The following is a 27,268-nucleotide window of genomic DNA, read 5'->3' as shown; positions in this document are numbered from 1 at the left end:
TGAATGGTCTCAGTGTGCTTCATGAAAAGCATGTGAAAGAGAATTATGGGAGATACATTGGGAAAGGAACAGAAGATGAAGGACTTTGAGAGGCCAACTAAAGAATCTGACCGAAACTGCTTATGCTATGCGTAGATATAGCCTGGTAAGAGGCAAAGGTCAATTCTGCATTTTAATTGAATTTCTTTTCAGAAACTAACCAAATGTCAGGCTACCTAATTCTTGGAGCATGAGATGTTTTGTTAAGGTAATGCCAAACACCTAGATTTATTTAAATTAATCACCTAACTTCTAAGTACCCAACATTTCTTTAGACTCAACCTTCCATGCAATTTGTTTGCAAAGATGTTAGGTAGATGAGACATATTTCAATATATGTATATGTTCCATAGATTTGGGTTTCTTTCTTTTCATATTTATAAAATACTTGTTTGCATTTATATGGACAGCGCATGCACAAGTTTTCTGAATGAGATTTCTACTCACCTAGACAAGACAAAAACAGTCTTTCGTTAAATTTATTTCTAGCCTTCTCTCTTTCTTCTTATATTGTTTTGCATTCTGTACACATCTGAAATTTCCCAGAAGGGGAATAGAACTAGAAGTTGTATCAGTAAAATCAAACTTCACAAAAGAAGAGATTGAATATTTTTAAAATGAAAATAATAAGACATCCTTTCTGTAATGTAGCTATTTTGATACATTGTGAGGTTGCTCTTGGATGAAAATTGTCTTAATTTAGTAAAAATAAACTGATTTAAAATTAATGTTTAGTAATTAAGGTTTGTCTTTGAAAATAGTATATTGAGATTTTTCTAGTTCATGAAATTAAAGTTCTTTATTCAATATCATACTAAAACCTATCAAGTCTTGTTTATTGGATTATATAATGGCAATCAAAAAATATGACAGTGTTCCGTTCTTTACAGTCAGTTGACTAATCTGACTCATTCTGTGGCTAATTATACAGTTCAATTTACTTTACAAGTGTTCATAATTTTATGTCATGGTCATATTATCTTTTCATTTTTAAGTTATTTTTAAATAATTCTTTTCTTTAACACAAAATACACTATCTGTGTTTCTACTACATAAATTGAAGAAAATATTAAACAAACATTGTAACTATCATTCTGTTTCAGCAAATCTAGTTCTATGGGTTACCAGTAATTCATTGGTCACTGGCTGTTTAAAAGGATTCAAGCCTTTTTCTAAATAGCTATTTCCAACATACAGACACATGATATGTAACTGACTAATAAACATTTCTTTTTCCCCGTACTCTGAGAAAGTGACCTACTATCACAGGAATAGATATAAAAATGTCTGGCAGCTTTAGAGAACCTATTGTCCTGAAATGAGGGAAAAGCTAAAACTTTTGCAAGATTGACCCTGACTGCCCTGATGATGGTTTTCCTGCCCTCACATGGTTTCCCCCAACATATCTATAGTTTTCACTTCACTTGGTTTATTGATTACATTAAAATTCCAACACATCAAGTATCATTGTGCTTGTATAATTTCTTAATAAAAATGTAGATATCTTAGGATCATTAAACAATTATCAACTACTCATCCAAATACTGTGAACCTATCCATCTGCTTACGAAACTCCTGATTAAACAGAGATGTATCTATGGGAGAGAGACTCTTAGTTTAGTAGCCTAGAACACTTCTACAATTAGAAGAGAGGCCAGGCAAACTTATCGTCGGGGACTAGGTAGGTACACTCAGCGACACTAGGGAACAGCTGTTGACAAGAGGCTGTGGGAACGGCAAGATGAAGAGTATGTTCCTGGGCTCTTGCTTCCTCAGTCCTCACAGTCACAAGCTTATGCGATAGGCATTACTGACCCCGCTGTTTTCAAATGAGGAAACTGAGACTTCTCAGGTTTACTACAGAATAAGTTGGGATTCAAAACCACATCAGTATGATCAAAGCTCATACTCTTAAACTCTGACCAGATGGGAGAAGATAAGTAACAATTTCAAAATTTTGCCTAGAGAATCTTCTCCCCTCAAAATAAGAGGAAACACTTTCCTTCACTTTTTTTACATCAAAAGTCCCCCCCCAATCTCCTCTAATCTAGAACTCCACTAACAATATTAGTACTGTACTCTTACTGCATAACTTACAGCTCAAAATTATGTTTCTGTGGGAATTTGGATTCTTATTTCCAAAAAAATTAAATTTTTCAAATAAGGCCCAGTCATAAACTAAGAAGTCCCTAAAAGGAAAAAAATAGCTTCAAATCAAATAACCTGCTGAAGAAAGTTGGTAGAGCTACATACAAACAAGCACAGAATTTTCAATCACTTCTTGAAATTGTCCGTTCTGTTTTGCGTCTTCACTTCTCAAGAGAAAAACAGATTACTAGTAATTAATACGGAAAACAATTGAGCAATCTTTCTTTATCCTGCTACTTGTACCTACCCAAGTCTTTCTAAACTCCTTTCTCCATGAAATAGCCAAAATTCTTGTTTGTCATATCGTTATTGCAATACTGTACAAATAAATCACAAATAATAATAATAGGACACTTCCATACTATTTAACTCAGCTTAAAATATGACAGGTTATCCCTAAAAGTGATTGTTTTTTCTTTTATGTCCAATAACAGTCAAGTACCATAGTGCTGCCACTGTGCATTATTCATTAAGGAAAGCAAAGTGAAAGGCAAGTTAAGAAATGTGGAGTTCTTGCTAGGGCTGTTTCTTTATACATGTAAATGAGGCAAGTGCATAATTATGCATTTGGAGAGCACTGGGAGCATCACTGATTGACTGTGGTGTTGACTCTTCCCACACCATGCAGCAAAGCCTACCAGCCACCGGCCTGCGGAGAGCTCCGTGCCCACCGGCTCCTCGGGCAGCAGCCTTGGCAGTGGGTATAGCGTGGACAGTGAAGGAAGCAGCACTGCAGGGGAGACTAATCTATTTCCTATTCCAAGGATGTAAGTGGTTCTTTTTTTCTCACTACAAAGCTGATAGCATCATGAGTAAGCTTTTCTTAACATTTTACAAGAAAGAACTACATAATTATCCGCTTCTGAGTCATTGTCCCTGAAGCACTTCAACTGTTCATGCTTACATAAAAAATACACTGTTCAGGAACGACTGGATTAATCTAGTCAATTCTAAGGTTGAATGATAGTTACTACCAGCATTACTTATTTAGTGCGATTTGTATGAAATAGAAAAACTGATCAACGCTGATTAGCCATGCCTGAATCGTGCTTTAATCACATACTGACCAAACACAAGCATTATTGGTATTTGAGATAAGCATAGATTAATTTACTTTGAATCAGGAGAGATTAAAATTATTTAAAGAACTCATATATCATATTTAAAATAGATTACACATTGGACTGCTCATATAGACTTTTATTCAACTATAAATCTCACTATAATTAAAATAGAAGATTTTTGAAGTGTTGCTTTATTTTCTAGAACAAATGTCAAGTAGTACATAGGCCCCTGAGTAGATACTCTTGGAGTAAAGTTCATTTATAATATATTAAGCCTCAAGAAAATCATATTGCAAATCAAATGTAAAACTAGATTGTTGTTTAGAATGTGTTAGAATGGGTTTAGTAATACTGGTGGCAATATTCAGCAGCATCCAAAATAAATATGTAGGTTATGTCTGTTCCAATATAAAAATTGAAACACTGACCTTTCCTTCTCCTCCCCAGTGCTAGTTTTCTGGGCTTTCAAAAACACCACTGGTTCACCAGCTCCAGAATCTAGGCCAGGGTGAATCCAGCCTGCCACAAGGTTTTATAAGATCTGTGAGCTAAAAATAGTTTTTGAATTTTCAAATGTTTGAAAAAGGGAAAAAAGGGGGGTGGGGAAACACACCGAAGAGAATAGTATTTCGTGACACATGAAAAATCATATGAAATTGAAATTTCAGGGCCCATAAATTAAGTTTTATTGGAACACAGCCACACAGGTTCATTTACGTGTTGCTAATGTTGCTTCGCATTGCAGGGGCAATCTGGAGTAGCTGCAACAGAGACCATGCAAATCACCTACTATCTGGTCCTTTACAGAAAGAGCTTGCAGACGCCTGCTCGGGACCCCTGTTAAAGGGGCTTTTTCATTTTCCCCAGTGTTGAGTGAGGCCTTCTTAGAGTGGAACTTGATTTCTCTTTGTTTTAACATCATGCTTTTTATCAGTCTTTCCTTTTGATCTCCAGAAGAGTACTAATATTTAGGTAATGGCTCAACTTATAAAAGCAAAATAATGGGGGAAATGTATTTGGACAGTGAAAAATGTGTTTGTGATTTTTAAGTTATGTTTTTCCTACTTAAAATAAGTAATTGTTGGATTGCCTGTCTGCCTTTTTGTTGTTGTTTTTTAAAACTTAAGCTATGGATCAATACAGTTATTGGTATTTAATCACTTCTTTTTATTGAAAATTATTTCTAAAAGAAGCCTGATCTCATTGATTCTCAGCCTCTGGTGATCCAGTTTGACTGAAGAGAATTTTAGCAAATTCATTCAATTCCTCTCTGTAAGTTGCAAATATCATATGAATTTGTAAACATTAGTAACCTTTCCATTTACCCTTACCTTTCAAAATACTAATTTACCACTGAAGATAAAGTTATAACTTTCGGAGAGTAAATATATTATTTCGTCAATATCCGAATATCTGAATAGAAGTAGATTTTACATTTTTACATACATACTAGAATCCAGTTTTGTTTTACCCTCCCATTTTCCTATTTCTCTTGTAGATCAAAGCCCTTCAAAACTGCCTAGGAGGCTGTGGTTTTGTCATATGAGCACACAAAAAAGTTCTTTTCTCTAAAGTGTTACGGAATATACATATGTAACAGCAATATTTAGTAGTTCCTTTATATACCCCTTTGTGTCTAACACAATTACTGCTTGAGCTAACATAAGTGCTCACTATTTGGTGCCTGATTAAAAGATATAAATTATAAACTATGTCCTCAGAATGTTCTGAGCTGAAGGTTATTTATTGGGAATTCAGAAAAATTTCACACTTCACATGAATCACAGGCAGGTGTGTTTCCTTTGTACTTCATTCAACTTCATAATGCTTCAAAAATTTTCCATATAATCATAGAAATTCACCAAATACACATTTTGGCTTAAGTATCTAACGTTAACATCAGTTTTCATTAGAAGCAATGACTGCAACTGACTCTCACCATTAAAATGAAATCTAGGAATCAAGATCAAATAAAAAATATCAAAAAATTATTTTTTTACAATTACTAAACATTATAATTATTTTGTTAATGTTTGGCATAGTTTAAGGGAGTAATTTTTCAGTACTCTCATCTGCTAGATTACCACTGCCAAAATGATCCTCACTTTCGACTGAGTTTGGCTTATTCTACTAAAATAGCATACTGCTAGGTGAGATTGCTACTAAGTTATTGTTTTCCTCCAGGGCAATTACAGCCCTGGCTGGTGTGGCTCAGCTGATTGGGCATCATCTCATGCACTAAAAGGTTGCCAGTTTGATTCCTTATCAGGGCACATGCCCAGGTTTTGGGTCCCATCCTCCAGGTGTGTGAGGGAGGCAACCGATAGATGTTTCTCTATCACATCGATGTCTGTCTCTCTCTCCCTCTCCCTTCCTCTCTCTAAAATCAATAAAAACATTTTAAAAAGAAGCATTTACACAAATTTAAGTTTTGCGTATTGATTAATCAAAACTTTTTTTTTTTTTTATCCTGAGGCAGTGTGCCTTCCCAAGAAAAAAACTTAGCAATGTGAATTGTGAATCACATGATTGCACAGAACATTACAGAAAAATCTGTTAGTGTTTTCTTTCTTTCTTTTTCTTTTAATTTTTTTTTCCCAGGATAGTGACTTCACTGTCTTTTTTAAATTTTTATTTCTATCCTCGCACCAAGTCCACTTTGGCAATCATTAGCTTGTTCTCTATATCTATGAGTCTGTTTCTGTTTTGTTTATTTGTTTATTTGAGTGTTTTTTAGATTCCACCTTGAGATCATACAGTATTCGCCTTTTTCTGTCTGACTTATTGCACTTAGCATAATATCCCATAGCTCCCATCCATACTGTTGCTAATGGTAAGATTTTGTGTATATCCCATTTTCACTCATTCACCTATCAATGGACACCTAGGTTGCTTCCATATCTTAGCTATGACAATAATGTTGACATAAATATAGGGGTGTAGATATCTTTCAAATTAGTGTTTTTCCTTTCTTTAGATAAATACCCAGAAGTGAAATTGCTAGAGGTATGGCAGCTCTATTTTTAAATTTTTGAGGAATCTCCATACTATTTTTCCATAGTGGCTGCTCTAATTTACATTCCCATCAACAATGTGTGAAGGTCCCCTTTTCTCCACACCCTCACCAGCACTTGTTGTTTGTTGATTTATTGATGGTAGCCATTCTGACAGATATGAGGTGATACCTCATTGTAGTTTTAATTTGCATTTCCCTGATGGTTAGTGATGTTGAGCATATTTTCATATGTTTGTTGGCAATTTCTATGGCTTCTTCTGAGAAGCGTCTATTCAGGTCCTTTGCCCATTTTTTTAACTGGATTGTTTTGGTGTGTTTTTTATGGGGGAATTTTTGGTGTTAAGTTGTATGAATTCTTATATATATTTTTTGTTTTGCTTTTCTTTTTAAAAATATGTTTTATTGATTTTAGGGAGAGAGAAATATCAGTGAGAACCATCAATCAGCTGCCTTCCATACGCTCCCCACTGGGGATCAAGCCTGAACCCCAGGCTTTTGACATTAACCAGTTATTGGATGTATCATTCGCAAATACGTATGTTCTCCCATTCAGCTGGTTGCCTTTTTGTTTTGTTGATGACTTACTTCACTGTGCCAAAACTTTTTAGTTGGATATAATCCTCTTTATTTTTTTTTTTGTTTGTTTCCATTGCTCTTGGAGATATATCTAAAAAGGTATTGCTGAGAGTGATGTCAGAGTTTTCTGCCTATGTTTTCTTTTAGGAGTTTTATAATTTCAGGTCTAACATTTAAGTCTTTAATTTATTTTGAGTTTATTTCGGTATATGATCCAAAAAAAAGTGGTCCAGTTTCATTTTTTGTATGTATCTGTCCAATTTTGCCAACACCACTTACTAAAGAGACTGTATGTTCTTGCATCCTTTGTCATAAATTAATTAACCATATAAGTGAACATTTATTTCTGGGTTGTCTATTCTATTCCATTGGTCTCTGTGTCTGTTTTTATGCCAGTACCATACTGTTGTGATTATTGTAGATTTGTAGTAAATTCTTTTGTATATATTTATATGCAGACTATATATATACACACACACATACACTTATATACATATATTCACATAAACACATATACATTTACATATATACATATGTACACACATTTATATATGCATACATATGTACACATATTCATATATACACACACATATACATGTGTATGTGAATATATGTGTATACATATAGTCTATATATGAATCTATACAAAAAATTTACTACAAATCTATAATAATCAAAATGGTATGGTATTGGCATAAAAACAGATATACAGATCAATGAAATAAAATATAGAACCTGGAAATAAATCTTCACTTATATGGTCAATTGATCTATGACAAAGGTGCAAAGATATACAATGGGGTAAATACAGTTTTTTCAAGTAAGATTTAATTAGATTATTTTTAAGATTTATTTTTAATTATAATTGACATGCAATATTTTATTAGTTTCAGGTATACAACATAGTGATTAGACATTCATATACCTTATGAAGTGATCACCCCAATAACTCTAGTTCCCATCTGACATTATAAATAGTTATTACAATATTATTGACTATATTCCCTATTCTGTACTTTACATCCCTGTGACTATTTTTATAATGGGCAATTTGTACTTCTTAATTCTTTCATCTTTTTACCCATCCACCCAATCCGCCTCCAATCTGGCAACCATCAATATGTTACTACAGCCTTGTAGCATAGTTTGATATCAGGTAGCATGATACCTCCCACTTTGTTCTTCTTTTTTCTATATTGCTTTAGCTATTTGAGATCTTTTGTTGCTTCCACATAAATTTTAGAATTCTTTGTTTTAGTTCTGTGAAAAATGCCATTAGTATTGCCCGGCCAGGCATGGCTCAGCAGTTGGGCATCAACCTAGAATCCAGGAGATTGAGGTTTGATTCCTGGTGAGGGCACATGCCCGGATTTCGGGCTCGATCCCCAGTAGGCTGTGTGCAGGAGGCAGCCGATCAGTGACTCGCCTCTCTCCCTTTCTCTTCCTCTGTCTGAAATCAATAAAGATATATATATATATATATATATTTTAAAATGCCATTAGTATTTTGATAGGGATTGCATTAAATCTGTATATTGCTTTGGGTAATATGGTATAATTAAGTTCTTAAGAAATAAATATGGTTACATTTTCAGTGGGTTCAGCAAACAAAATATTTTTGTGAAAATAATAATGGTTAGTAAATCCTACTATGTTAGAATTATTGTTTAGAAAATATAAAGACATCCTTTTGTTCAAGCACTCTTTTGCATACTTAAACATTTTTATGCCATTTTTTTAGAACATCATATATGTATATATGTGTACATAGAAAGGAATACCAAGCTCTTTTGTATGCCATGTAGCTTTCATTTGACTAAAGAAATAGAAATGGCCTATAGTCTTGGCTATTACATGATCAATATTCTGAAGCCATGGTGCTCAAAGTATTATAAATTATCTATTTGGCCTTCCAAAAAGTTTGAGGCTGAAGCTAAAAGTGAGTAGCAGACTGAATTCTAAGGCCATTATGTGCATGCCTACCTATTAATACTTTATATTTATTGAATGTTGTGGTGTTTCAAGCACAGTGGTAAGCACTTTATATATATTTTTCCATATAGTTTCCTCATAACCAGAAATTAGCTGTCTTTATATCACAAAAGAAGGAGTAGTCTGTCCTTATATTACAAAAAAAAGAAATAGTCTTCACCAAATTTATTAGGCTTGCCTTAGATGACACAGCTTGAAATAGTGAAGCTGGAAGCAGAGACCAAGCAGCCTGACTTCAAAAGCAAATATCCTCCACACAGCTGAAAACACAAGAAGGATCTGAAAGGAAGCCACTAAGTGAAATAAAAATCTGTTATTACAACATTATTTTATGTTATTTAATTCACAATTTTTCCTTTTACTCAGGATCTATAAAACTCACCATAACAGAGTAAAGATCTAAAAACCCTCCTCACTTTTGAGTTTAAAATGGAAAAATAACCACCCCCAAGTTCTAAAACAAAATTTCAAAATGTCATGCTGGTCTGATCTTTAATAAATGAGTCAACAAATAAGACATTGAATTTTTAAGTATTAGTTTGGACTATGTAGAAATAACAAACAAGTTCCCATTTAAAAATTAATACTATATAGAGCAATTTATGTTTATATTTGCCATTCAAGTAATTTATTGCAAGCCTGAATATATAATGTCATTCTATTTTTACAGATTTGGCCTCCTCATTTGCATTTAAGAGATCATACCTGAAAATAGTACAATCTTTTATTTTCTCTATAAACAGAGGGAAGATGGGGCAGAATGGACAAGATCCTATAAAGCAGCCTGGAGTAGGAGTGGGCCCATCAGACAGTGAAGGTGAGTTAAAATGATGATACTAAATTTTGATTGAATCTATAGGCTATACTAGAAGTGCTTTGATTTGTTTTCTTTTAATATGAACATTAATTTCTAAGTACTAATGGCAGGAGCACTATAAAATAAGTTATTAGTATCAATGTTATCTATTAAATTAGAGTGTAACTTCATTTAACAATTTCCCAACTTCCTCGTGCATATTTAACATTTAAGGGTTCAGGGCACAAAAAATTTAAAAGAGGAAGAATAATGAGAACGATGACAGGAAAGAGCGAAGACTTTCTCAGGAGAAAAAAAATCTTCACATTTTAAAACATTTTTTGTCTAAAATATCATGCAAATAAAAATGTCATGAAAGCTCATTTAAGTCAATAGAAATTCTTAAATCTATAGAGCTAGGAAGAAACTAATGGTGTAAAAATTATTTAAAAAAAAAACTAAACTAACTTCTAGAGTGAAGAACTAATTTGAAATTAAATTTGGTTGTGTTAAACAAGTCGTAAGGTTATTACAAATGTAAAAAAAACCACAACACACCCCCTTAACTTTAGCAAAAACCTAAGCAGTATCTGTAAGGTGTAAATAGGCCTAGATTTTGTGAGTGGCAGAAGCACATAGCAGAAGGAGGCAAAACAGGGAAGGTGAATTAAGCTCAGGGCATATGTAGTTTGATGCATCTACAGGATCTCTAGGCAAAATATTGTGCTGGCCTTAAGCCTGTGTGCCCTCAGATGCATTCTCGGTCTTTCTCCTGCCCTCTTCCCGGAGTAGCTGCTCCCAAGGCTATTTCCCTGTCAGTGGCTTCCAGCCAGGTTGCATCAGGCACTGGCAGAGACGGGAGACTGGGCAGAAGGAAGAAACTGGGATATTTCTCCCATCCTCTCTGTCTCAAGATATATTTCTAGTATTTGCTGTGTTTCTTCCATGTTTCCCACTCCCAGCAAAGACAGACTTGTCCTGCTTTCAGCAATCCCTGGCCTTCAGTCCACAGGGACAGCAGCCTCTTTTTGCTACCTAACTAGCTCCTGCTTGGTGTCTCAGTCTCTTCTATGAGTATATTATAACTGCCAGGCATAAATTTCCTCTATTTTAATTACTCAGAGTGGTTTCCACAGAATTTGGATGGTAGATTATTGGGACTAATCAACTAAGTGTTGGTGAGTTTATGAAGAGTGGGTGGGTAAACAGATTGGTGGATTGAGGCTGGAACCCTGGGGACTCTGGAAACTGAGAGAGGAACAGTCTTTGAATAAATCCAGAAACAAAATTTTTTAGTAGAACCAGAAAAATGTGATATCTACTTAAGTCTACTGGGCACCTTAGGCATCACTTGGACCCTGCATTTCTCAGATGAGGTTTCCGAAAATAGAGAGATCAGGTCACCAGTTAGGTAACAGGACCAAATTTGAAACCCAAATCTGGGTTTCTGATTTCCCTATCTAGTGTCTTAGTGATACTGTGCCTTTCATCATTCTTTTTAATAGCATATGATTTGGCATCAATTTCCTGGGTTTAAGAAACTTGCTTTTATCTTGTGTGCTGTTTATACTTAAATTTTTTTTCATGTAAAACCGGTACATGGTATTATTTACCTACATAAGTAATTTTGTAATTTTAAGAAATAAATGACATAATATATTAAAGTACTTAGCATAGTATAAAATAATGATAGTTAAAATTATTATTATTCATATTTCATTGTTCTTTGGTTCAAATTTATCTATTGCTCTGCCTGTCTCCTCCATAAACCTGAACAACACTCAGGCCAGAGCTATCATTTCCCAGCACTTAGGAGAAAGCCTTGTGTCTAGGGTCAACTTCAAGAATGTTTGCTGAGTGAATGAATAAGTAATATAATCAAATGTAAGAGTAATAGACACTGATTTTCGTATAACTCTAGAATACAGAGAAGTAATTCATGATCAGTTTTTCAAAGTTTTGGCTATTTAATTTCACATTTCTTTTCATCTTAAAGTTTATCAATAAACTTCCTGTTGTTGTCAGTCAGCGTAAACAACCAATTCATGGGAAAACAAAATCAAGCAAAACCGAGTTATTCAATTTGTTTTTAGACATGTTATATTTTCCTCACTGGGTTATTCCTCTTTTTAGTTCTTTATCATGGCACCAGAAACACGGTGTCTCTCTGTGGGCTAGTACAGCATTCTTGAAATTGTAGATCTTGCAATGATCCCTTTCACCTTGAAACTTTCAGATTATTCACTTAAGCACTTTGTTTTATGAACACCTTGGTCTACTGTGAGGGAAACTGATCTACAAAAGATATGCTCTAGGACACTATACCTTAAATCAAAAGTATATCGTAGATTTGAAGTAATCACCTTTATACAGTTTGTTTTCGTAAATTTTTGGTTTTGTTTTGGAATTATATTGTACAGAATATAAAAACTTATATTGTATGGGGCTGAAATTTTATGTTGAACATGTTAATGAAAGATTTATAATGCTAAATAGCCATGTTCTTAGTTTACTTATTGAGCAAACCTACTTACTTAGTGTTCTGATTTTTTTAAAACATCTGTTTCCACTTAGTTGTTTTGTCTAATAATGTTTCCTCTTCTCCATAGCAGTGACTCGTATATTTTAATCCCAGTATGAGATTAATTCAGTGGGTCAGAATGTGAGATCAATCACAGGTTCTGGATTTGTGACTTAAATTGTAGTGGAAAATATCAATACTCTTGTGGACTATCTTTACTAATGAAAGGTTGAACTTCCATAGTTTAAGCAAGTGCAAAATGTGAAGTGCAAATAATCTCTACATTTGGCACATTTAAGCTGTAGCTATTATTAAATTAGAAGAGGGTTTAAGATAGAGCAATTTGGATCCCATCCAAAGGAGTGAAATTAATCAAAATGGATAAAACATCATTCACTTGTTGGGAGAGCTATACAAGACCACTTCTCCTAAAGATTTAGATCACAGCAATTAGACTTTCCACTTGTGCTTTCCCAGTTTACATTACAAACCTCAAATACCCTCAAGACACAAGATATGGCCCTTTTTTATTAGGTGTATTTAATAGTGTTATTTTTTGCTAGTGGGCCTTCATATATATAACATATAGTGACTGGCTTGACCCATTTATTCTCCTAAACCAGGTGTTTGCAAGCGTTAGCATCAGGCATCAAAAGTATGACTTCTTATGAGGCTTAATCTGCCTGGCTCCATTCATTTAAAAACAAATAACCCTAATCAATCATTTATTTTCTAAAGTATCTTTGGATGCTTGAATTTAATCACTCAATTTCCATTTTCAATGGGCCATAACAAATAAACTTCTACCATTACAGAAATATGCTAAGCTCTACTCTTCAAATGTTTTCAAATAATTGAGTGTGTGAAAGCCCATCACCAATAATGTTAACTAAGGAGGCAGGGGAGCGGGGAGGGCAGAGAGTAAGATTTGATTCAATATCTTACTGGAAGTGTTGTGGTTGTGTGTTTTTTAAGTGTAGCAATTTATGTTGAAGTAATGGAAATCTATAATCACCAGAACGAACTCATTTAACTGGCATTTCAAGTCTATTTCATATAAATATATATTTTATACATAGCTCTAACCATTAATTAATGAGTCCCTTTTAGGTGAAGGAACACATTTTTCAAAGTTCATGAAACCAGCGTAGAACAGAAATGACTTCCTGCCTTGAACCAATAAAAATCTAGGCCTCAGTATTGTCCTCTACCTTACCTTGTTTTGATAAACACACACACACAAAATATGTTGTTTAAAAATTTATTTTCTCCAACTGTTTTCTCTTTTTAAGTAGGAAAAAGGGCTAGAGTATAATGGGCATCTCTCTAAGGGTTTGCAGATTGGCATATCCAAGTGCTCTATGTAAAATATTAATTTGATTTCTTCTCTTTCCCTGTCCAACTGGGTTTTTAAAAAATTAACCCACAACGGGAAAAACATAAAACCACTCTGGAAGACCCTCAGTTAGAACATAAGCACAGCTGTTAATAGGGCATCCAGTAAGTAACTGGGCAAACACTGAACACCTGTCGTTAATGGCACTAGGATAACATCGGGACGCAATGCGGACGTGACACAGAGTTTCCCCTCTAAGGGCTCCTGGTGAAGTTTCCACAACTCAGAAATGTCAGTGACAGCGTGTAACAGGAACGCCATCAGGGCCAAAGTCAGGGCAGGCCCAGCTGTGTCTGCTACTGCGGCCCTCCCCGTAGGCGACACGCTCGCTGCCTCCCCAGGGTTTAGGCGAATTTGAAATTATTGAGGTTACTGAGAAGAATGAGCAGCACAGATGGTGGTTGTTTAGTCCATGGCACGAGTAACATGACACGTGAACAAAGAGTTGAGTCCACTGCTCTCAAACTCCAGCCCAGCCGGGCGTGGCTCAGCGGTTGAGCGTGGACCTGGGATCCAGGCGACTGGGTTCGATTCCCGGTCAGGGCATGTGCCCGGGTTGCGGGCTCGATCAGTGACTCTCTCATCATTGATGTTTCTGTCTCTCCCTCCCTTTCCTTTCCTCTCTCTGAAATCAATAAAGATGTATTTTTAAAAAAATAAAACAGCAATTTAAATTCCTGACTTTTATTCCTGAACTTAGAAACAGATTTGTGGGGTCAGAGCTATAAATATTTTTATTTATCTTTTCTTCTTTAATTATTTGCTTATTCTTTATCCACATAGAGGATGTTAGTTATGTAGTGATTTCTATTTCCTTCTGGCTCCTTTGTGCTGTGAAAAGTAATATTTACTTAAGTAATATTACTTAAAAAGTAATATTTAAATCAATTTCTGTTATTCCATGTGATGAGGTAATAGTCAACCGATTTTTGTGGGAACACTTGTTGAATATACTTTTCTTTCTTCACTAATATGAAATACTACATTAACCATACTCAGAATTCTCAAACATACTTATGTCTGGTAATGGGCTTTATGGACTATTTCATTGTCTGTCTGTATCTTTCAGTGCCACACTTATTCAATTATTCTAATTTTATTTTCATTTTTTCTAAATTGGACTATTTCATCCATTTGGGGGTTTTTAAATATATTTTAAAGGAACTTTAAAACTCTTTTTTGAGAAGCAAAGGGAATTCCACATAAATATTTGTTGAAATTACATTAAAATTAATATAATTTGAGTAAATTGACATCTTTACATATAGTATTGTCTTATTTACAGGCATAGTATAGTTTTATATGCCAACTTGGACATGCCTATATATATATATATATATACACATGATATTAGGCCAGTTACTCAAATTCTCTAAGTCTCTGGTTCCTAATCTACAAAATTAAGAATAACAACAGTACCTACCTTATAAGTGTGTTGCAAGGATTGATGGAAATAATGATTGTGAGGTGCTGCACACTCGGGCTGGCACGTAGTCCATAAATGCTAGCTGTCATCGCCCCAGGCATTGCCTGTGCCACATGAGTGGCTTCTTGTGGCCCAAGCTTTTAAAAATCATGTTCTCTAAAATGATTTCTTTTTTCGTCTTTGGCATTCCACCAGAAAAATGTTTTTAGCATCCTACATTTTCCAGTTTGTTTTGAAAAAATGATACATAATTTATTACAGTATTTCAGACTACTCCTCCCCAAAGTAATTCTGATGTGATCCCTTGTATAGCAATGCTTCACCCTGTGACAGATGACTCCCCTAGAGCTTATCATACTTTCCTAAATTGTCTGAATTTAAAATTCGGTGCTACTGATTTCTAGTCCTCAATTATCACCAAGTAATATGAATATAAAGGACCAAAGAAACAGATAAAAATAATTGACAGATTTTTCTTAGCAACTTTATTAAGGGTTAGGGAAAATAAAGGGTTGGGACTTGGGAGAATTCATGTTTATAAAAGATGTCATGAAGTATGAAATGGTTCACGTTTTTGATACCTGAGGAAATAAAATATTAGGGATAGTGAGCAAACAGTATTAATAAATACAAGAAAAAAGTGATATTATTTGAATTAAAGAAATTAACTTTCTACTATTACCCTAAATGGTTATGCATATTGATTCTCTTAAAAGTAATAGTTATAGAAACTAAGTACTTTCTTTATCTACCATGCTCATTAAAGACATTTGGATAGGACGCATGTTGTACAGAGAAAGATTTTTCACTTTTAAGAAGCCTGACTTTGATGACAATGAAATACAAAATCTATGGTGGGAAAAAACACTATAGAATTCAAATTATCAATTTTTAAACATTTTTCACTTTACTCCAAAGTATAAAAGAAAAAGTTTCAGAATTTTGGAGAATGGTGAAATTCTTTTAGAATAATTTAGTTTTCTACCACTTAGGTTATTAGTTATTTTTCCTATTGAAATAGCTATATTTGTTTTATCCAGAGAGTCATTTAAAAATTTACATAATTATCCATGGGGCGGGGGGGGACTTTTAAATTTAAGTAAAAAAGTAGAACTGATAAAAAAAAATCCAGCACATTTCACAAAACCCTTGCTCAGCCAAGTAACACTTTCCCTGAAGGAACCAGTTTTACAGATAAGAAAGTAACACAGGCATGAGATAATATACTCTGAGGCAAGTGCACAGTGTTCCTTAGTGTTGACTGCTAGTCCTTGAAATAATGTATTCTACTACTTGCTTTGCAACAATAAAAAATGTAGAAAAAAAAGCATTCAGTTATTTAAATCTTTCATTTTAAAAAAAATTGCTATCTACTCAAGTCATCTTTTGCATCTGAGTATTTTCCTACACCAGAGAGATGCAATTTTAGACTGTCATCATCCAAAGCAGATGCGTGCTTATCTATGAAATAGCACACCACTGTGATTTCTGTAATTTACATTGCCCTCTGAAGCCCAGACACTGTCACTGGTGTTATGGAATACTAAGCAGCAGTCACAGGTCTTTACCTTACACATTTCATTATGAATTGTTGCGATTGTATAAACACACACACATATATATACACACACATATATATTCATTCAACTAAATATATGTATTGATGACTCACATTCTCAAAAATGTCAACACATCCTCCTTAACAATAACCACAGCAACATCACACTGCCATTTATTTGCTAAGCACTCTCCTGGCATCTTTAAAATTTGGTGGCCTCACTTCTCACGACCCTCTAGAATAGATATTATAATATTTATGATATTCCCAGTGCCTTGCACAGAGACTTGCACCAAATATCACTCAAATATTTTTTGAATCAAGAAATTAAGACTCATGGAGACTAAATAATAAATCAAGCCTAGTCATATAGTTGTGAAATTTAAATTAATATTTACAGAAAAATATTGAGATAGAGTCTTAAAACTTAAGATTTTTAAAATATATCCGCCATACCCAAACATCTTGATAAATTGTTAATCCCTGATGTTAATCCACTATGTCGATGTACAGCTTTTTAAGGAGGTTACCATTCTAAAACTGACCTCAGAGAGATGATGTTGCTTCAATTAAAATCTACATAGTCTACTTAAAATATATAATAACTCAGTATTTTTTAAAGTTGTGGTTCTTCTTTCATAAAAGCCCAGCTGGATGTGTAGAGGAGGATTAGTGCTGAATCTCCGGCAAAAAGAACCAGTGCCCTGGGGCAGACAGACATGTTCAGGAGCAACTGGGACAAGAGTTATCATAGAGGTGAATGAATGTACGTTGAATATTAAGGCACTCGGATTGAGGTTGGATGAAGAAAGCCTGCCTGGCAGGGAATGCTTTTTTTAGGTAGTTCTTTTTTTTTTTTTTTTAATTTTTATATTTTATTCTTGTTTAAAATATTACAGATGTCCCTTTTTCTCCCCAATGACCCGTTCCACCCATCCCCTACCCCTCCCCAATCCCTCTCCCCACCATTGTCCGTGTCCTTGGGTTGTGCATTTATGCATATAAATTCTTTGGTTACTCTCTCCCCCTCCACCCACCCGCCCTCCTCCATCCCTCTGACATTCGTCAGTCTCATCTATGCTTCCATGTCATTGAATCTATTCTGCTCATCAGTTTATTAAGTTCTTTAGATTCCACGTATAAGCGAGATCATGTGATGTTTGTCTTTCTCTGCCTGGCTTATTTCACTTAGCATAATTATCTCCAGGTTTTTAGGTAGTTCTTGAAAGGAGAGTAATAAGTAGTCTATCTGAAGGAGCCTGGTGAGGTTTTCACTAAGGGAGGACTTCGTGTGCAAAGCCTCAGAGAGTTTGCTTTATCAGTGGACCTGTGGCCTTCTGGGTGATTGTAGCAGAGTTTTGTGCTGGAAGGAGACAGGACCTGAAAGGTCATCACGGTTCAGATAATTTATGAAATATCAGACATTGGCAGGAGGAATTTAGACATTATGCTGTAGATAGGCAAATGGCAGCTATCGGTGGATTTTAAGGAGGAAAATTGCGCAATCAGATCTGGGGCTGTGAAGGCTAGATTACAGGGGAGGTGACCACTCAGGATGCAGTTCAGTAGTCCAAGTAAGAAATGGTATGGACTAGACGCAGGCAGATGCAGCAGAGGCTGATGAGGATGACAGCTCTGAGAGCTACCCAGGATGACAGCCAGGATGCCTTTGTTCTAAAAAGGATTTGGAATCTAAATGCACAGAAAACAGCTTTGGACACTAGCATCACAGAAATGAAATGATGCAATTATGGCCTCTGTAAAGGATTAGTAGTTAAACACTAGTATGATTTAAAAAGAAGAAACTAAAAAAGTGTTAACAGAGGTCAATGTTAAAGTAAGAAAGTCAGGAAAGTAGGAAAGTGATAAAATGCAAACCTAATGCTTCAGAGAATTTTAAAGAAAGAAATGGACTGTGCTTTGAAAGGCCATGTGGTATGCTCATGTGGTAGAGCACATTCTCAAGATCAATTTAAAGAGTAAAATGGAGTTTGAATGAGGTGAACACATATGTTGCTTCAACTTTGTGTATATGTGTATAGATCTGTTGTTCCAAATATGGAAAGCTTGATGACTCAGATCCTCCCATATACTGATTAACGTGTGAGTGTGTATGCAGGGCACTCTGAGGGAAGGAGAAAAATCACTGGCAAACAAATTCAGATGAAAGAGTTACAAAATAGTCATGGAGATGTAAAGTACAGCGTAAGAAATATAGCCAATAATATTGTAATAACTATGGTGTGAGTTGGGTACTGGAAATATCAGGGGGAACACTTTGTAAAGTATATGATTGTCTAACCACTACGCTGTACACCTAAAACTAATACAAATTAGAATTGTAAACTGTAATTGAAAACACACACACACAAAAAACTTCCAGGCTGTATCCTGAAGACAGTGGGGTTCAAAATTTTTTTATTTTATACATCTATGGTATCATCCAAAGAGATCAAATATTCAGAATGCTACCATAGGTATAGAAAGCAGGTTTAATCAAAAGAAGTTACAGTTCTATGTTTGAAAAGTCTTAAATGTTTATACATAAGGTATTTTTTTGAAGCAGAAGAACTTAAATTTATCAAAATACTACATTTCTTAAAGTAACAGAGTTAACTGAGCTATCATTTTTCCCTCTTTAACATTTTTTTCATTCACTAACATTTCATTAAACCAGAGAAATAGGATTATTGGTTGAAATGTTTAAATCAAAAGCAGTCTTTAGTACAGAAGTATCTGAGTTCACTACACATTCCGTGATTCTGTGTTGACTTGGTCAAGGGTATGCTATGTTTGGCTTCTGTTTTAATTGATGGAAAAGGTAGTTTAAAATGATTTCAGTTACTGCAAGAGGCCAGAAGAACAGAAATAATTTTTCCACAATTTATTTGTGAGACAGATAGCTTTTATTTCAAGTGTTTGTGACTTTTGATAGTCTGATAGTATGAGTTCATTCCCTTTCAGTTAATGATGAGTTGGTTGGGTCAAAATTTAGGTCAAGTTGTGCAATTTAGTTTGATTTTGAGACTGCTGTGATATTTCTCAGCCAATTTACAGACTGCTTTTTTATGGTTAGCAGTGAGGTTATCCGAGGAATTTAATATGAGCTCTTGCTCATTGGTTTGTGGATATTTTAGAGCTCTTGAATATGATCTGTTTTCAGAATGTGTTTTCCTTGTGACTTTAGGAATATGGATTAGCAATCTCAGCTTGAGATTTTTCGAGTGTTTAATTTGATATGTTAAACTCTCATATAAATAAGTTTAATTAACTAATCATTTCCTTCTCATAGATATTTTTCCTTAATAAAGTGTTTAAATATATTTAAAACAATATTCTAATAAGATGTTCCTGAAAGTAACTATATTATGAATTAAGAGAATGAAATTATATTAAATGGTATGATTGTGTTATTTTAAAACCTGCTTTTAAAAATTATATTTTTATTGCCCTAGCTGGTGTGGCTAAGTGGTTAGAGCATCAGCCCATGCACTAAAGTGCTGCTGGTTCCATTCCGGGTCAAGGGCACATACTTTGGCTACGCTTCGCTCCTGGCCCTGGGTCTGGGTGCTCTGGGGAGGCAACTGGTTGATGTGTTTCTCTCACATCGATGTTTCTCTCTCTCTCTGCCCCCCACCCCCTCCTTCCTTTCCATTCTTTCTGAAAAGCAATGGGGAAAAAATATCCTCAGGTGAGGATTAACAAAACAAAACAAAATATACCTTTATTAACTAAAGAGTGACTCTTTTTCTTGCCAAATAATACCAAGAACTCTATCAAGGTTGAATTGTTATTCTGGCAGACATGATAACATAGAGGTATGTTATGGAAATGCATAATATTATGTTACCTTTAGAAATATAATTTTTTAATTTATTAAGAATAATTTCTTGCTAATTTCAACATAATACTTTTAAGAAAATTTAAAACCTTAAATGCAAATTTATTGGGGGGTATATATCAGAATTTAATTTAGATTAATTTTTGTTTTGTTTTGCTATAGGATACAAGGTAATACTCTAGCTCTTAACCTGCAAACTCCTCCTCCTCCTATATTTTATATCTCAGGTTTGGTTGCATTATTATTCCAATCTCTGTCTCATTTCCACAGTTGGGCAATTGTCAAATCCTTGGAGATTTTACTTCTTAACTATTTCTTAAATTTCTTCCCTCTTTTCCATCCCAGCTGCCTGTTTTTAGATTTTCATCACATCTCACCCAGAGAACTTTCTAGTCTCCTAATTGCTCTCTTACCCTACAGTATCATCATCTTCAAAATCACCTTTTCTAGCCATTGCTGATGTGGCTTTGTTACTCTCCAGCATACAACATTTCCATAGAGGCCTATCAACCACCAAACTACCTAGGTTTTAACATAACAAGCCCCTCTTTCTGCTTCTCCAGTTTATCTCCTGACCTGTCCTCTTTCCCACTCTACATCCTGGTTATATCAAAATTGCTTGTAGTTTTCAATATAAGCTCTGCAATTCCTCCTCTCCTTACATTTGCTCATGCTGTTTTCTCACTGAATGTGATCACCCCTTCCCAAGTGGTTTTATCCTGCACCGTATCAATTCAGCCTTTGAGACCCACTCTTCAGCTTTCCTCTTCCAAGAAGGTATCTGTGGGGCCCACTCCACTTCGCTCTGTTAGGAAAGTCTCCTCAGTGCCCTATCATTGCACCAACCACACTGTATAATAATGATCTTTTAAAGTTATATCTCCTCCCCTTGATTGTGAGCTGAAATGATCCAGAGAGGGAGAGATAAAGGGTTGGAGAGAGAGAGTTTAGAGAGATAGATGGAATAATTTCTTAGTTTATAACATTGAAGTCTTTGTTTCTTCAAGGACAATAAATAATATTTGTTGTTTTAAGCTAAAGACAAAAATGAAATATAAAACAGTACTCATAAAACAAATTTTTGTTAAGACTTACAAAGCTATTAGGAAAATGATGCTTTCTAGTACTGTGTGGATGTAAAAAGTAGGAGGAATGCATGTATCCATTACTAGAGGGATAGATAAATAAAACACATTATATGCAGGTAAAGGAATATTATGTAACTGTCAGAAAAAAAATGACCTAGGTCTGCATATGATAAAATCAGTAGATTGCAAAATATTAAATACAAGAGATTTATAGCACAATATTAGTTCAGTTCAAAATAAATAGAAAACAATGCTAGATATTTTTATGGCCACACAATTATGTAAACTCATATAAATAAATATATGGAAGTTTGACTGAAAGAATTATAGTAAATACACAAGATTGGGTGCCTCTGGTTGAGATGAAATTAGTGGGATGAAAAAGAAAAATGTAGACAAACTTAAATACCAAACAAATAAGGATCCTCACTGAGATAATGCTAGTTGAGTGTTTGCACAGGATGCTGTGAGTTGAGGAGTGTGGGCCACGTAATTCTGTGCACCTGCAGTTTTTTTTTAAAAAAAGTTAAAAATAGTGTTGTCTGGGAAGGCTTCACTGAAAAGGTGACCATTGTGTACACACTGAAGCAGATGAGGGAGAGAGTCATTTGGATACCTGGGGAGAATGTTTCTGGCAAAAAAAAACCAAAAAACGTTTTTAAGGAGAAGCATGCCATTCACGTCCAGGGGTAGAGGACATCGGTGTGGCAAGAAAGAGAGTAGGGTGCTGAGGCCCAAGGGGGAACAGAAGCTTCGTAGGACACTGTAGGAACTTTGCCTTTTATTGAGAGTGGTGTGGCTCACTATTGGAGGGTTTTGAGTCAAGGAATGAAATAGTCAGAGAAGTTTAAAATGTTCATCTGACTACTTTTTGGAGGATATGCTGAAGGAAAGTGAGGTAGAAAAAAAAAAACTGACAAGTATTTGTTGCAGTTATTCAGGGAAGAAAAAATGATGTCTCAGACCAGTTTTAGGATTCCATGTAGTGAGAAGTGCTGAGGTTATGCATATTGCTAGGGGATTCATGTATATGGAGAAATAGTATTAAAATAGAGAGGTAATAATAATCATCAAATCTGGGGTGTGCTAAAGACTTCACTCAAAAACTATTAGAAACACTAAACAAATATAATAAAGTTGCAGGATACAAAATCAATGTACAAAAATCCACTGCTTTCTTATATACTAACAATGAAATTCCAAAAAAAGAAATGAAAAAAATTCCTTTTGCAATTGCAACAAAAAAGAATAAAATACCTCAGAATAAACTTAACAAAGGATCTGAAGGGCCCATATACTGAAAACTACAAAACATTATTTAAAAAGATTTAAAAGAAACAATGAAATTGAAAGATAGTCTGTGTTCATGTATTGGAAGAATCAACATAGTTAAACTGTCCCTACTACCGAAAGCAACATACAGGTTTAATGCAATCTCCATCAAAACCCTAATGACAGTTTTTAAAGAAATAGAACAAAAAAAAATCATAAGATTTGTATGGAACTACAAAAGACCCAATATAGCCAAAGCAATCCTGAGAAAAAAGGATGAAGCTGGAGGTATCACCATACTTGACTTCAAATTATACTATAGAGTAATCATAATCAAAACAGCACGGTATTGGTAGAGAAACAGACACATAGACCAATGGAACAGAACTGAGAGTGCAGAAATGAAACCACTTGTATAAGGGCAAATAATTTTTGACAAAGGAGCCAAAATATACAATGGAAAAAAGAAAGCCTCTTCAATAAATGGTGCTGGGAAGATTAGAAAGCCACATGCAAAAGAATGAAACTAGAATACAGTTTGTCCCCATGTACAAAAATTAATTCAAAATGGATCAAAGATCTAAATATAAGATCTGAAACAATAAATTACATAGAAGAAAACATTAGATACTAAACTTCTGGACCTCCTTCTTGGAGAAGAATTTATGAATTTAACCTCAAAGGCAAGGGAAGTAAATACAAAGCTAAATCAATGAAACTATATCAAACCAAAAAGCTTCTACACAGCCAAAGAAACTGCCAATGAAACAAAAAGGCAACCAACCTAGTGGGAGAAGATATTTGCAAACTACAGATCTGACAAGTGTTCATATCCAAAATATATAAAGAACTCATACAACTCAATGCCAAACAAACAATCCAATTAAAAAAATAGGCAGAGGACCTGAACAGATACTACTCCCAACAAGGCATACAAATGGCCAACAGATATATAAAAAGATGCTCAACTTCACTAGCTATTAGGGAAATGCAAATCAAAACTACAATGAGATACCACCTCACACCTGTTAGAATAAGTATTATTCTAAGACAAGTAATAACAAGTGTTGGAGAGGTTGTGGAGAAAAAGGAACCTTCATTCACTGCTGGTGGGAATGTAAACTGGTGCAGTCACTATGGAAAACGGTATGGAAGTTCCTCAAAAATTAAGAAGAGAGCTACCATACGACCCAGCAACCCCTCTTCTGGGTATCTACCCGGAAATTTTGAAAACATTTATTCGCAAAGATGTGTTCAGTGCAGCATTATGCATGGCTGTCAAAACATGGAAAAAACAAAGTGTCCTTTAATAGAGGACTGGATGAAGAAGATGTGGGACATTTATACAGTGAAATACTACTCAGCCATAAGAAAAGATGAAATACTGCCTCGAGGATATCATGCTGAGCGAAAGAAGTCAGTCAGAAAAAGCTAAGAACCATATGATTTCACTCATATGTGGGATATAAAACTGAGACTGAAAGACACAGACAGCAGTGTGGTGGTTGCCAGAGGGAAGGGGGTGGGAGGGACAGTAAAGGGTAAAGGGGGCCAAATACATGGTGACAGATGACTTGACTTTGGGTGGGGGCACAATACAATATGCAGATTATGTATCACAGAAATGTACACTTGAAACCTACATAATCTTACTAACCAATGCACCTTGATAAATTTAGTTAAAAGAAATAAAATAAAGAATTTATTTTAAATATAAAAAAATAATAAAACAGCTTTCAATCCTCAAAAAAAAATAGGGTTTGTGGTAGAAGGATGCAGGTGGCTTCATCTGAATTTACGTTTTATTTCTTAACCTGGTCTGTCATTACATGAATATTTATTACACATTCTTTATGCTTCATTATGCCTACCTAAACTATTTTTAATAAGTTTAAAAATAATATTGAATAATTTTACATTAGTTTTTTATTACATGCAGGGTGCAGTTTTTTAACGTGATGTTAGTCCAACTATACCTAAAGCAGTATCATGCACTGGTAAGAGACAAAAAATAATGCAAACAAACTTAAAAGAAAAGAATGCTCATTGGTTACTCTGAGAAATTCATAGGTGGAAATGGCCTCAGGAAATACCAGCCTCAGACCTGTGTTGGATTCTCAGCTCTTTTCTCAGTTTTTTCTGCAACTCAGGCTGTTCCATGAAGCTGGGGCCAGAGCTGCTGGATCCTCTGGGACACCGTTTTAAGCTCATGTCTCAAAGGAAAAGAGATTCTGTCTCATAGCATCCTCAGTGAAAAACTCTGATTTTTCCTGTGTGGGTCAAATGCCATCTTTGGAACAATCTTTGTTGGAAAGAAAATAGAGTACGGTGATTTCTAACCTAGCAGACCCCATATGGATTTTGGGGGCAGACATTCCCAAGGTAGTGGTGGAAGAAGACAGAGGATACTGGACAGATAAAATAAGAAGATTTGTGTTCAAGTATTTCTGTGAATACTTTCAAAATGTATTGAATATGTCACTTACAAAATGTATTGAAATCTGTGAATCTAAATGCAGTCAGGACTATGGAAACACACACACACACACACACACAAAACCGTGCAGAGATGCTAGAAAATTCCCTACTAAATATAAAAGAAAGGGGGAAATGTAAGTAGTAGGGTGTTTAAAAATAGATAAATAATTTAAATAGTAATAAGAAGTGTGGTAACTTCTTACAATAGAGAAACTATAAAAGAGTTTTGCTTGATTAATTAAATTTATAGAAGAATGTTTAGGAGCATGATCTTCACCTAGCCTGAAAAAAAAAATTTACAAATTAATTTGGTAACTTTCAATTTAAAAAAATCCATTAAGTTATTGCCTTACTTTCTTTACAAAAGTACTGCTTTTTTTTAATTTAAAAAATATTTCCTGGTGTTAGATTATTTGAAAATAATTTACTCTTTTTTATCAGAAAATTCACTTATGTCAAACCACTAATAATGGGGTAATTTTATCTGAGTCTGTTCTCAAAGTTTATTTTATTATGAGCTAAAGGTAGATACTAATCTTTGTAATACCTAATAGTATATTCTCAATATACCTCGGCCAATCTGATGGTTACGATTCATCTACTTCCTATATTTTCAATCTTCTTTAAAAAAGAAAATAAAGAAAGTCTGATTTACTGACTTTAGGGATTATAATGCCAAGTGCTTTTGTATTAGATATCATCTGTATCATTTGAAGAAAATGCTGGACATATGTGGGCTTAAAAGAGACAATATTCAGAGTATCACTATGTAAACTGAGTATAAAGAGAATATAAGGAGAGTCCTTATTTTGCTGTTGAAGCACTTATGGAGATGAAAGCTGGCGTTTTTTGTTTTGTTTTGTTTTTTAAAGAAAGGGCCTTAACTTCATTAGATTTGGGAAGATTGGTATTTGGTAGCAGGTTTGCAAAGGAGATGGAAGGCAGTAGCAATTAGTCCCCAGAATAAACTTTTTTTTTTAAAAAATATATCTTTATTGATTTCAGAGAGAGGAAAGGAGAGGGAGAGAGAAAGAAAGAAACATCAATGATGAGAGAGTCATTGATCGGTTGCAGCCCGCAACCCGGGCATGTGCCCTGACAGGGAATCAAACCCTGATCACCTGGATCCTAGGTCGACGCTCAACCGCTGAGCCACGCCGGGCCGGGCAAAGTTTTTCTCCGCTAAACTTTCTATTTTTGTCCTTTTAAGATAGGTTACTAAATTCTCTACTTAATAATTTCAACTTTATCAGTAACTATGATTCATATTTTTTATCAAGAATATTAATAATGCTGAGTGTGTCATTTACTAAGAAGTCTGAGGTCAGTGTCACCCATGTATGGATAAACAGGATGTGCACATCCCAATTCCAGGACACACTGTTCACAAGAACCAGTGAGTGAATGATACCCTGTGGAGGTATCTATGCCGCGTTCCTACCAGAGTCGTGTGGTATATTGCCTGGACTTGGGTTTCAGAATGACTTGGGGTTTACAAAAATTGGATAAGGAAAAAGTTCCCTTATTATAAGGAAGAGCTGTTAATAACTTACACCTATTGAGAGCTTAAATATGCTGGGCATTGTATTAGCTCATTTAATTTTTGCAAGAACCCTGTAATGTAAAACCCTTTTGTCTCTAACCCAAATATTGAGTCTGGAAGATACGTGTGATGCCTGCATAAGCAGCATTCATCTTACAACTGCTAGACAAAAAGAATGAATACAAATACTAAAAATAACAGAGTAAAAATAAAGAAAAAGATGGGTTTCTTACTCATCACTGAAATGGCAATCCTTTGCCTATCTCTGGGTTCTCATTATATTAGAAAATATATTCCTATTTATTTAGTCATTTAAGTAAAAATTTTTGTTACTTATAGCTGAAAGCATTCCTTAAGGATGCAGAAGGAAAATAATTTTTTAAAGTTCAGTAAAAAAAGCCCTGGCAGGTGGTTCAGTGGTTAGAGAGTAGTCCCATGCACTGAAGGGTTGAAATTCGATTCCAGGTCAGGGTACATAACCACATGCCCCTGGTTGGGGCACCTATGGGAAGCA

General features: G+C 34.7%; 1 protein-coding gene across 1 annotated transcript in view; it reads left to right on the top strand.

The window, feature by feature from the left end:
• Nucleotides 1-27,268, top strand: part of PCLO (piccolo presynaptic cytomatrix protein) — a 341,606-nt gene that overhangs the window by 298,204 nt on the left and 16,134 nt on the right. Inside the window, exons 20-21 of the mRNA XM_087821122.1 lie at nt 2,816-2,954; nt 9,579-9,652. Coding sequence (XP_087677248.1) covers nt 2,816-2,954; nt 9,579-9,652 — 213 coding nt within the window. The remainder of the gene's footprint in view (nt 1-2,815; nt 2,955-9,578; nt 9,653-27,268) is intronic.

Source organism: Miniopterus natalensis, chromosome 10 (genome assembly GCF_054644295.1).
Source record: "Miniopterus natalensis isolate mMinNat1 chromosome 10, mMinNat1.hap1, whole genome shotgun sequence".
Classification (NCBI taxonomy): Eukaryota; Metazoa; Chordata; class Mammalia; order Chiroptera; family Miniopteridae; genus Miniopterus; species Miniopterus natalensis.
Note: the sequence above shows the minus strand (reverse complement) of the source record. Positions and strands in the feature narration are given on the sequence as shown.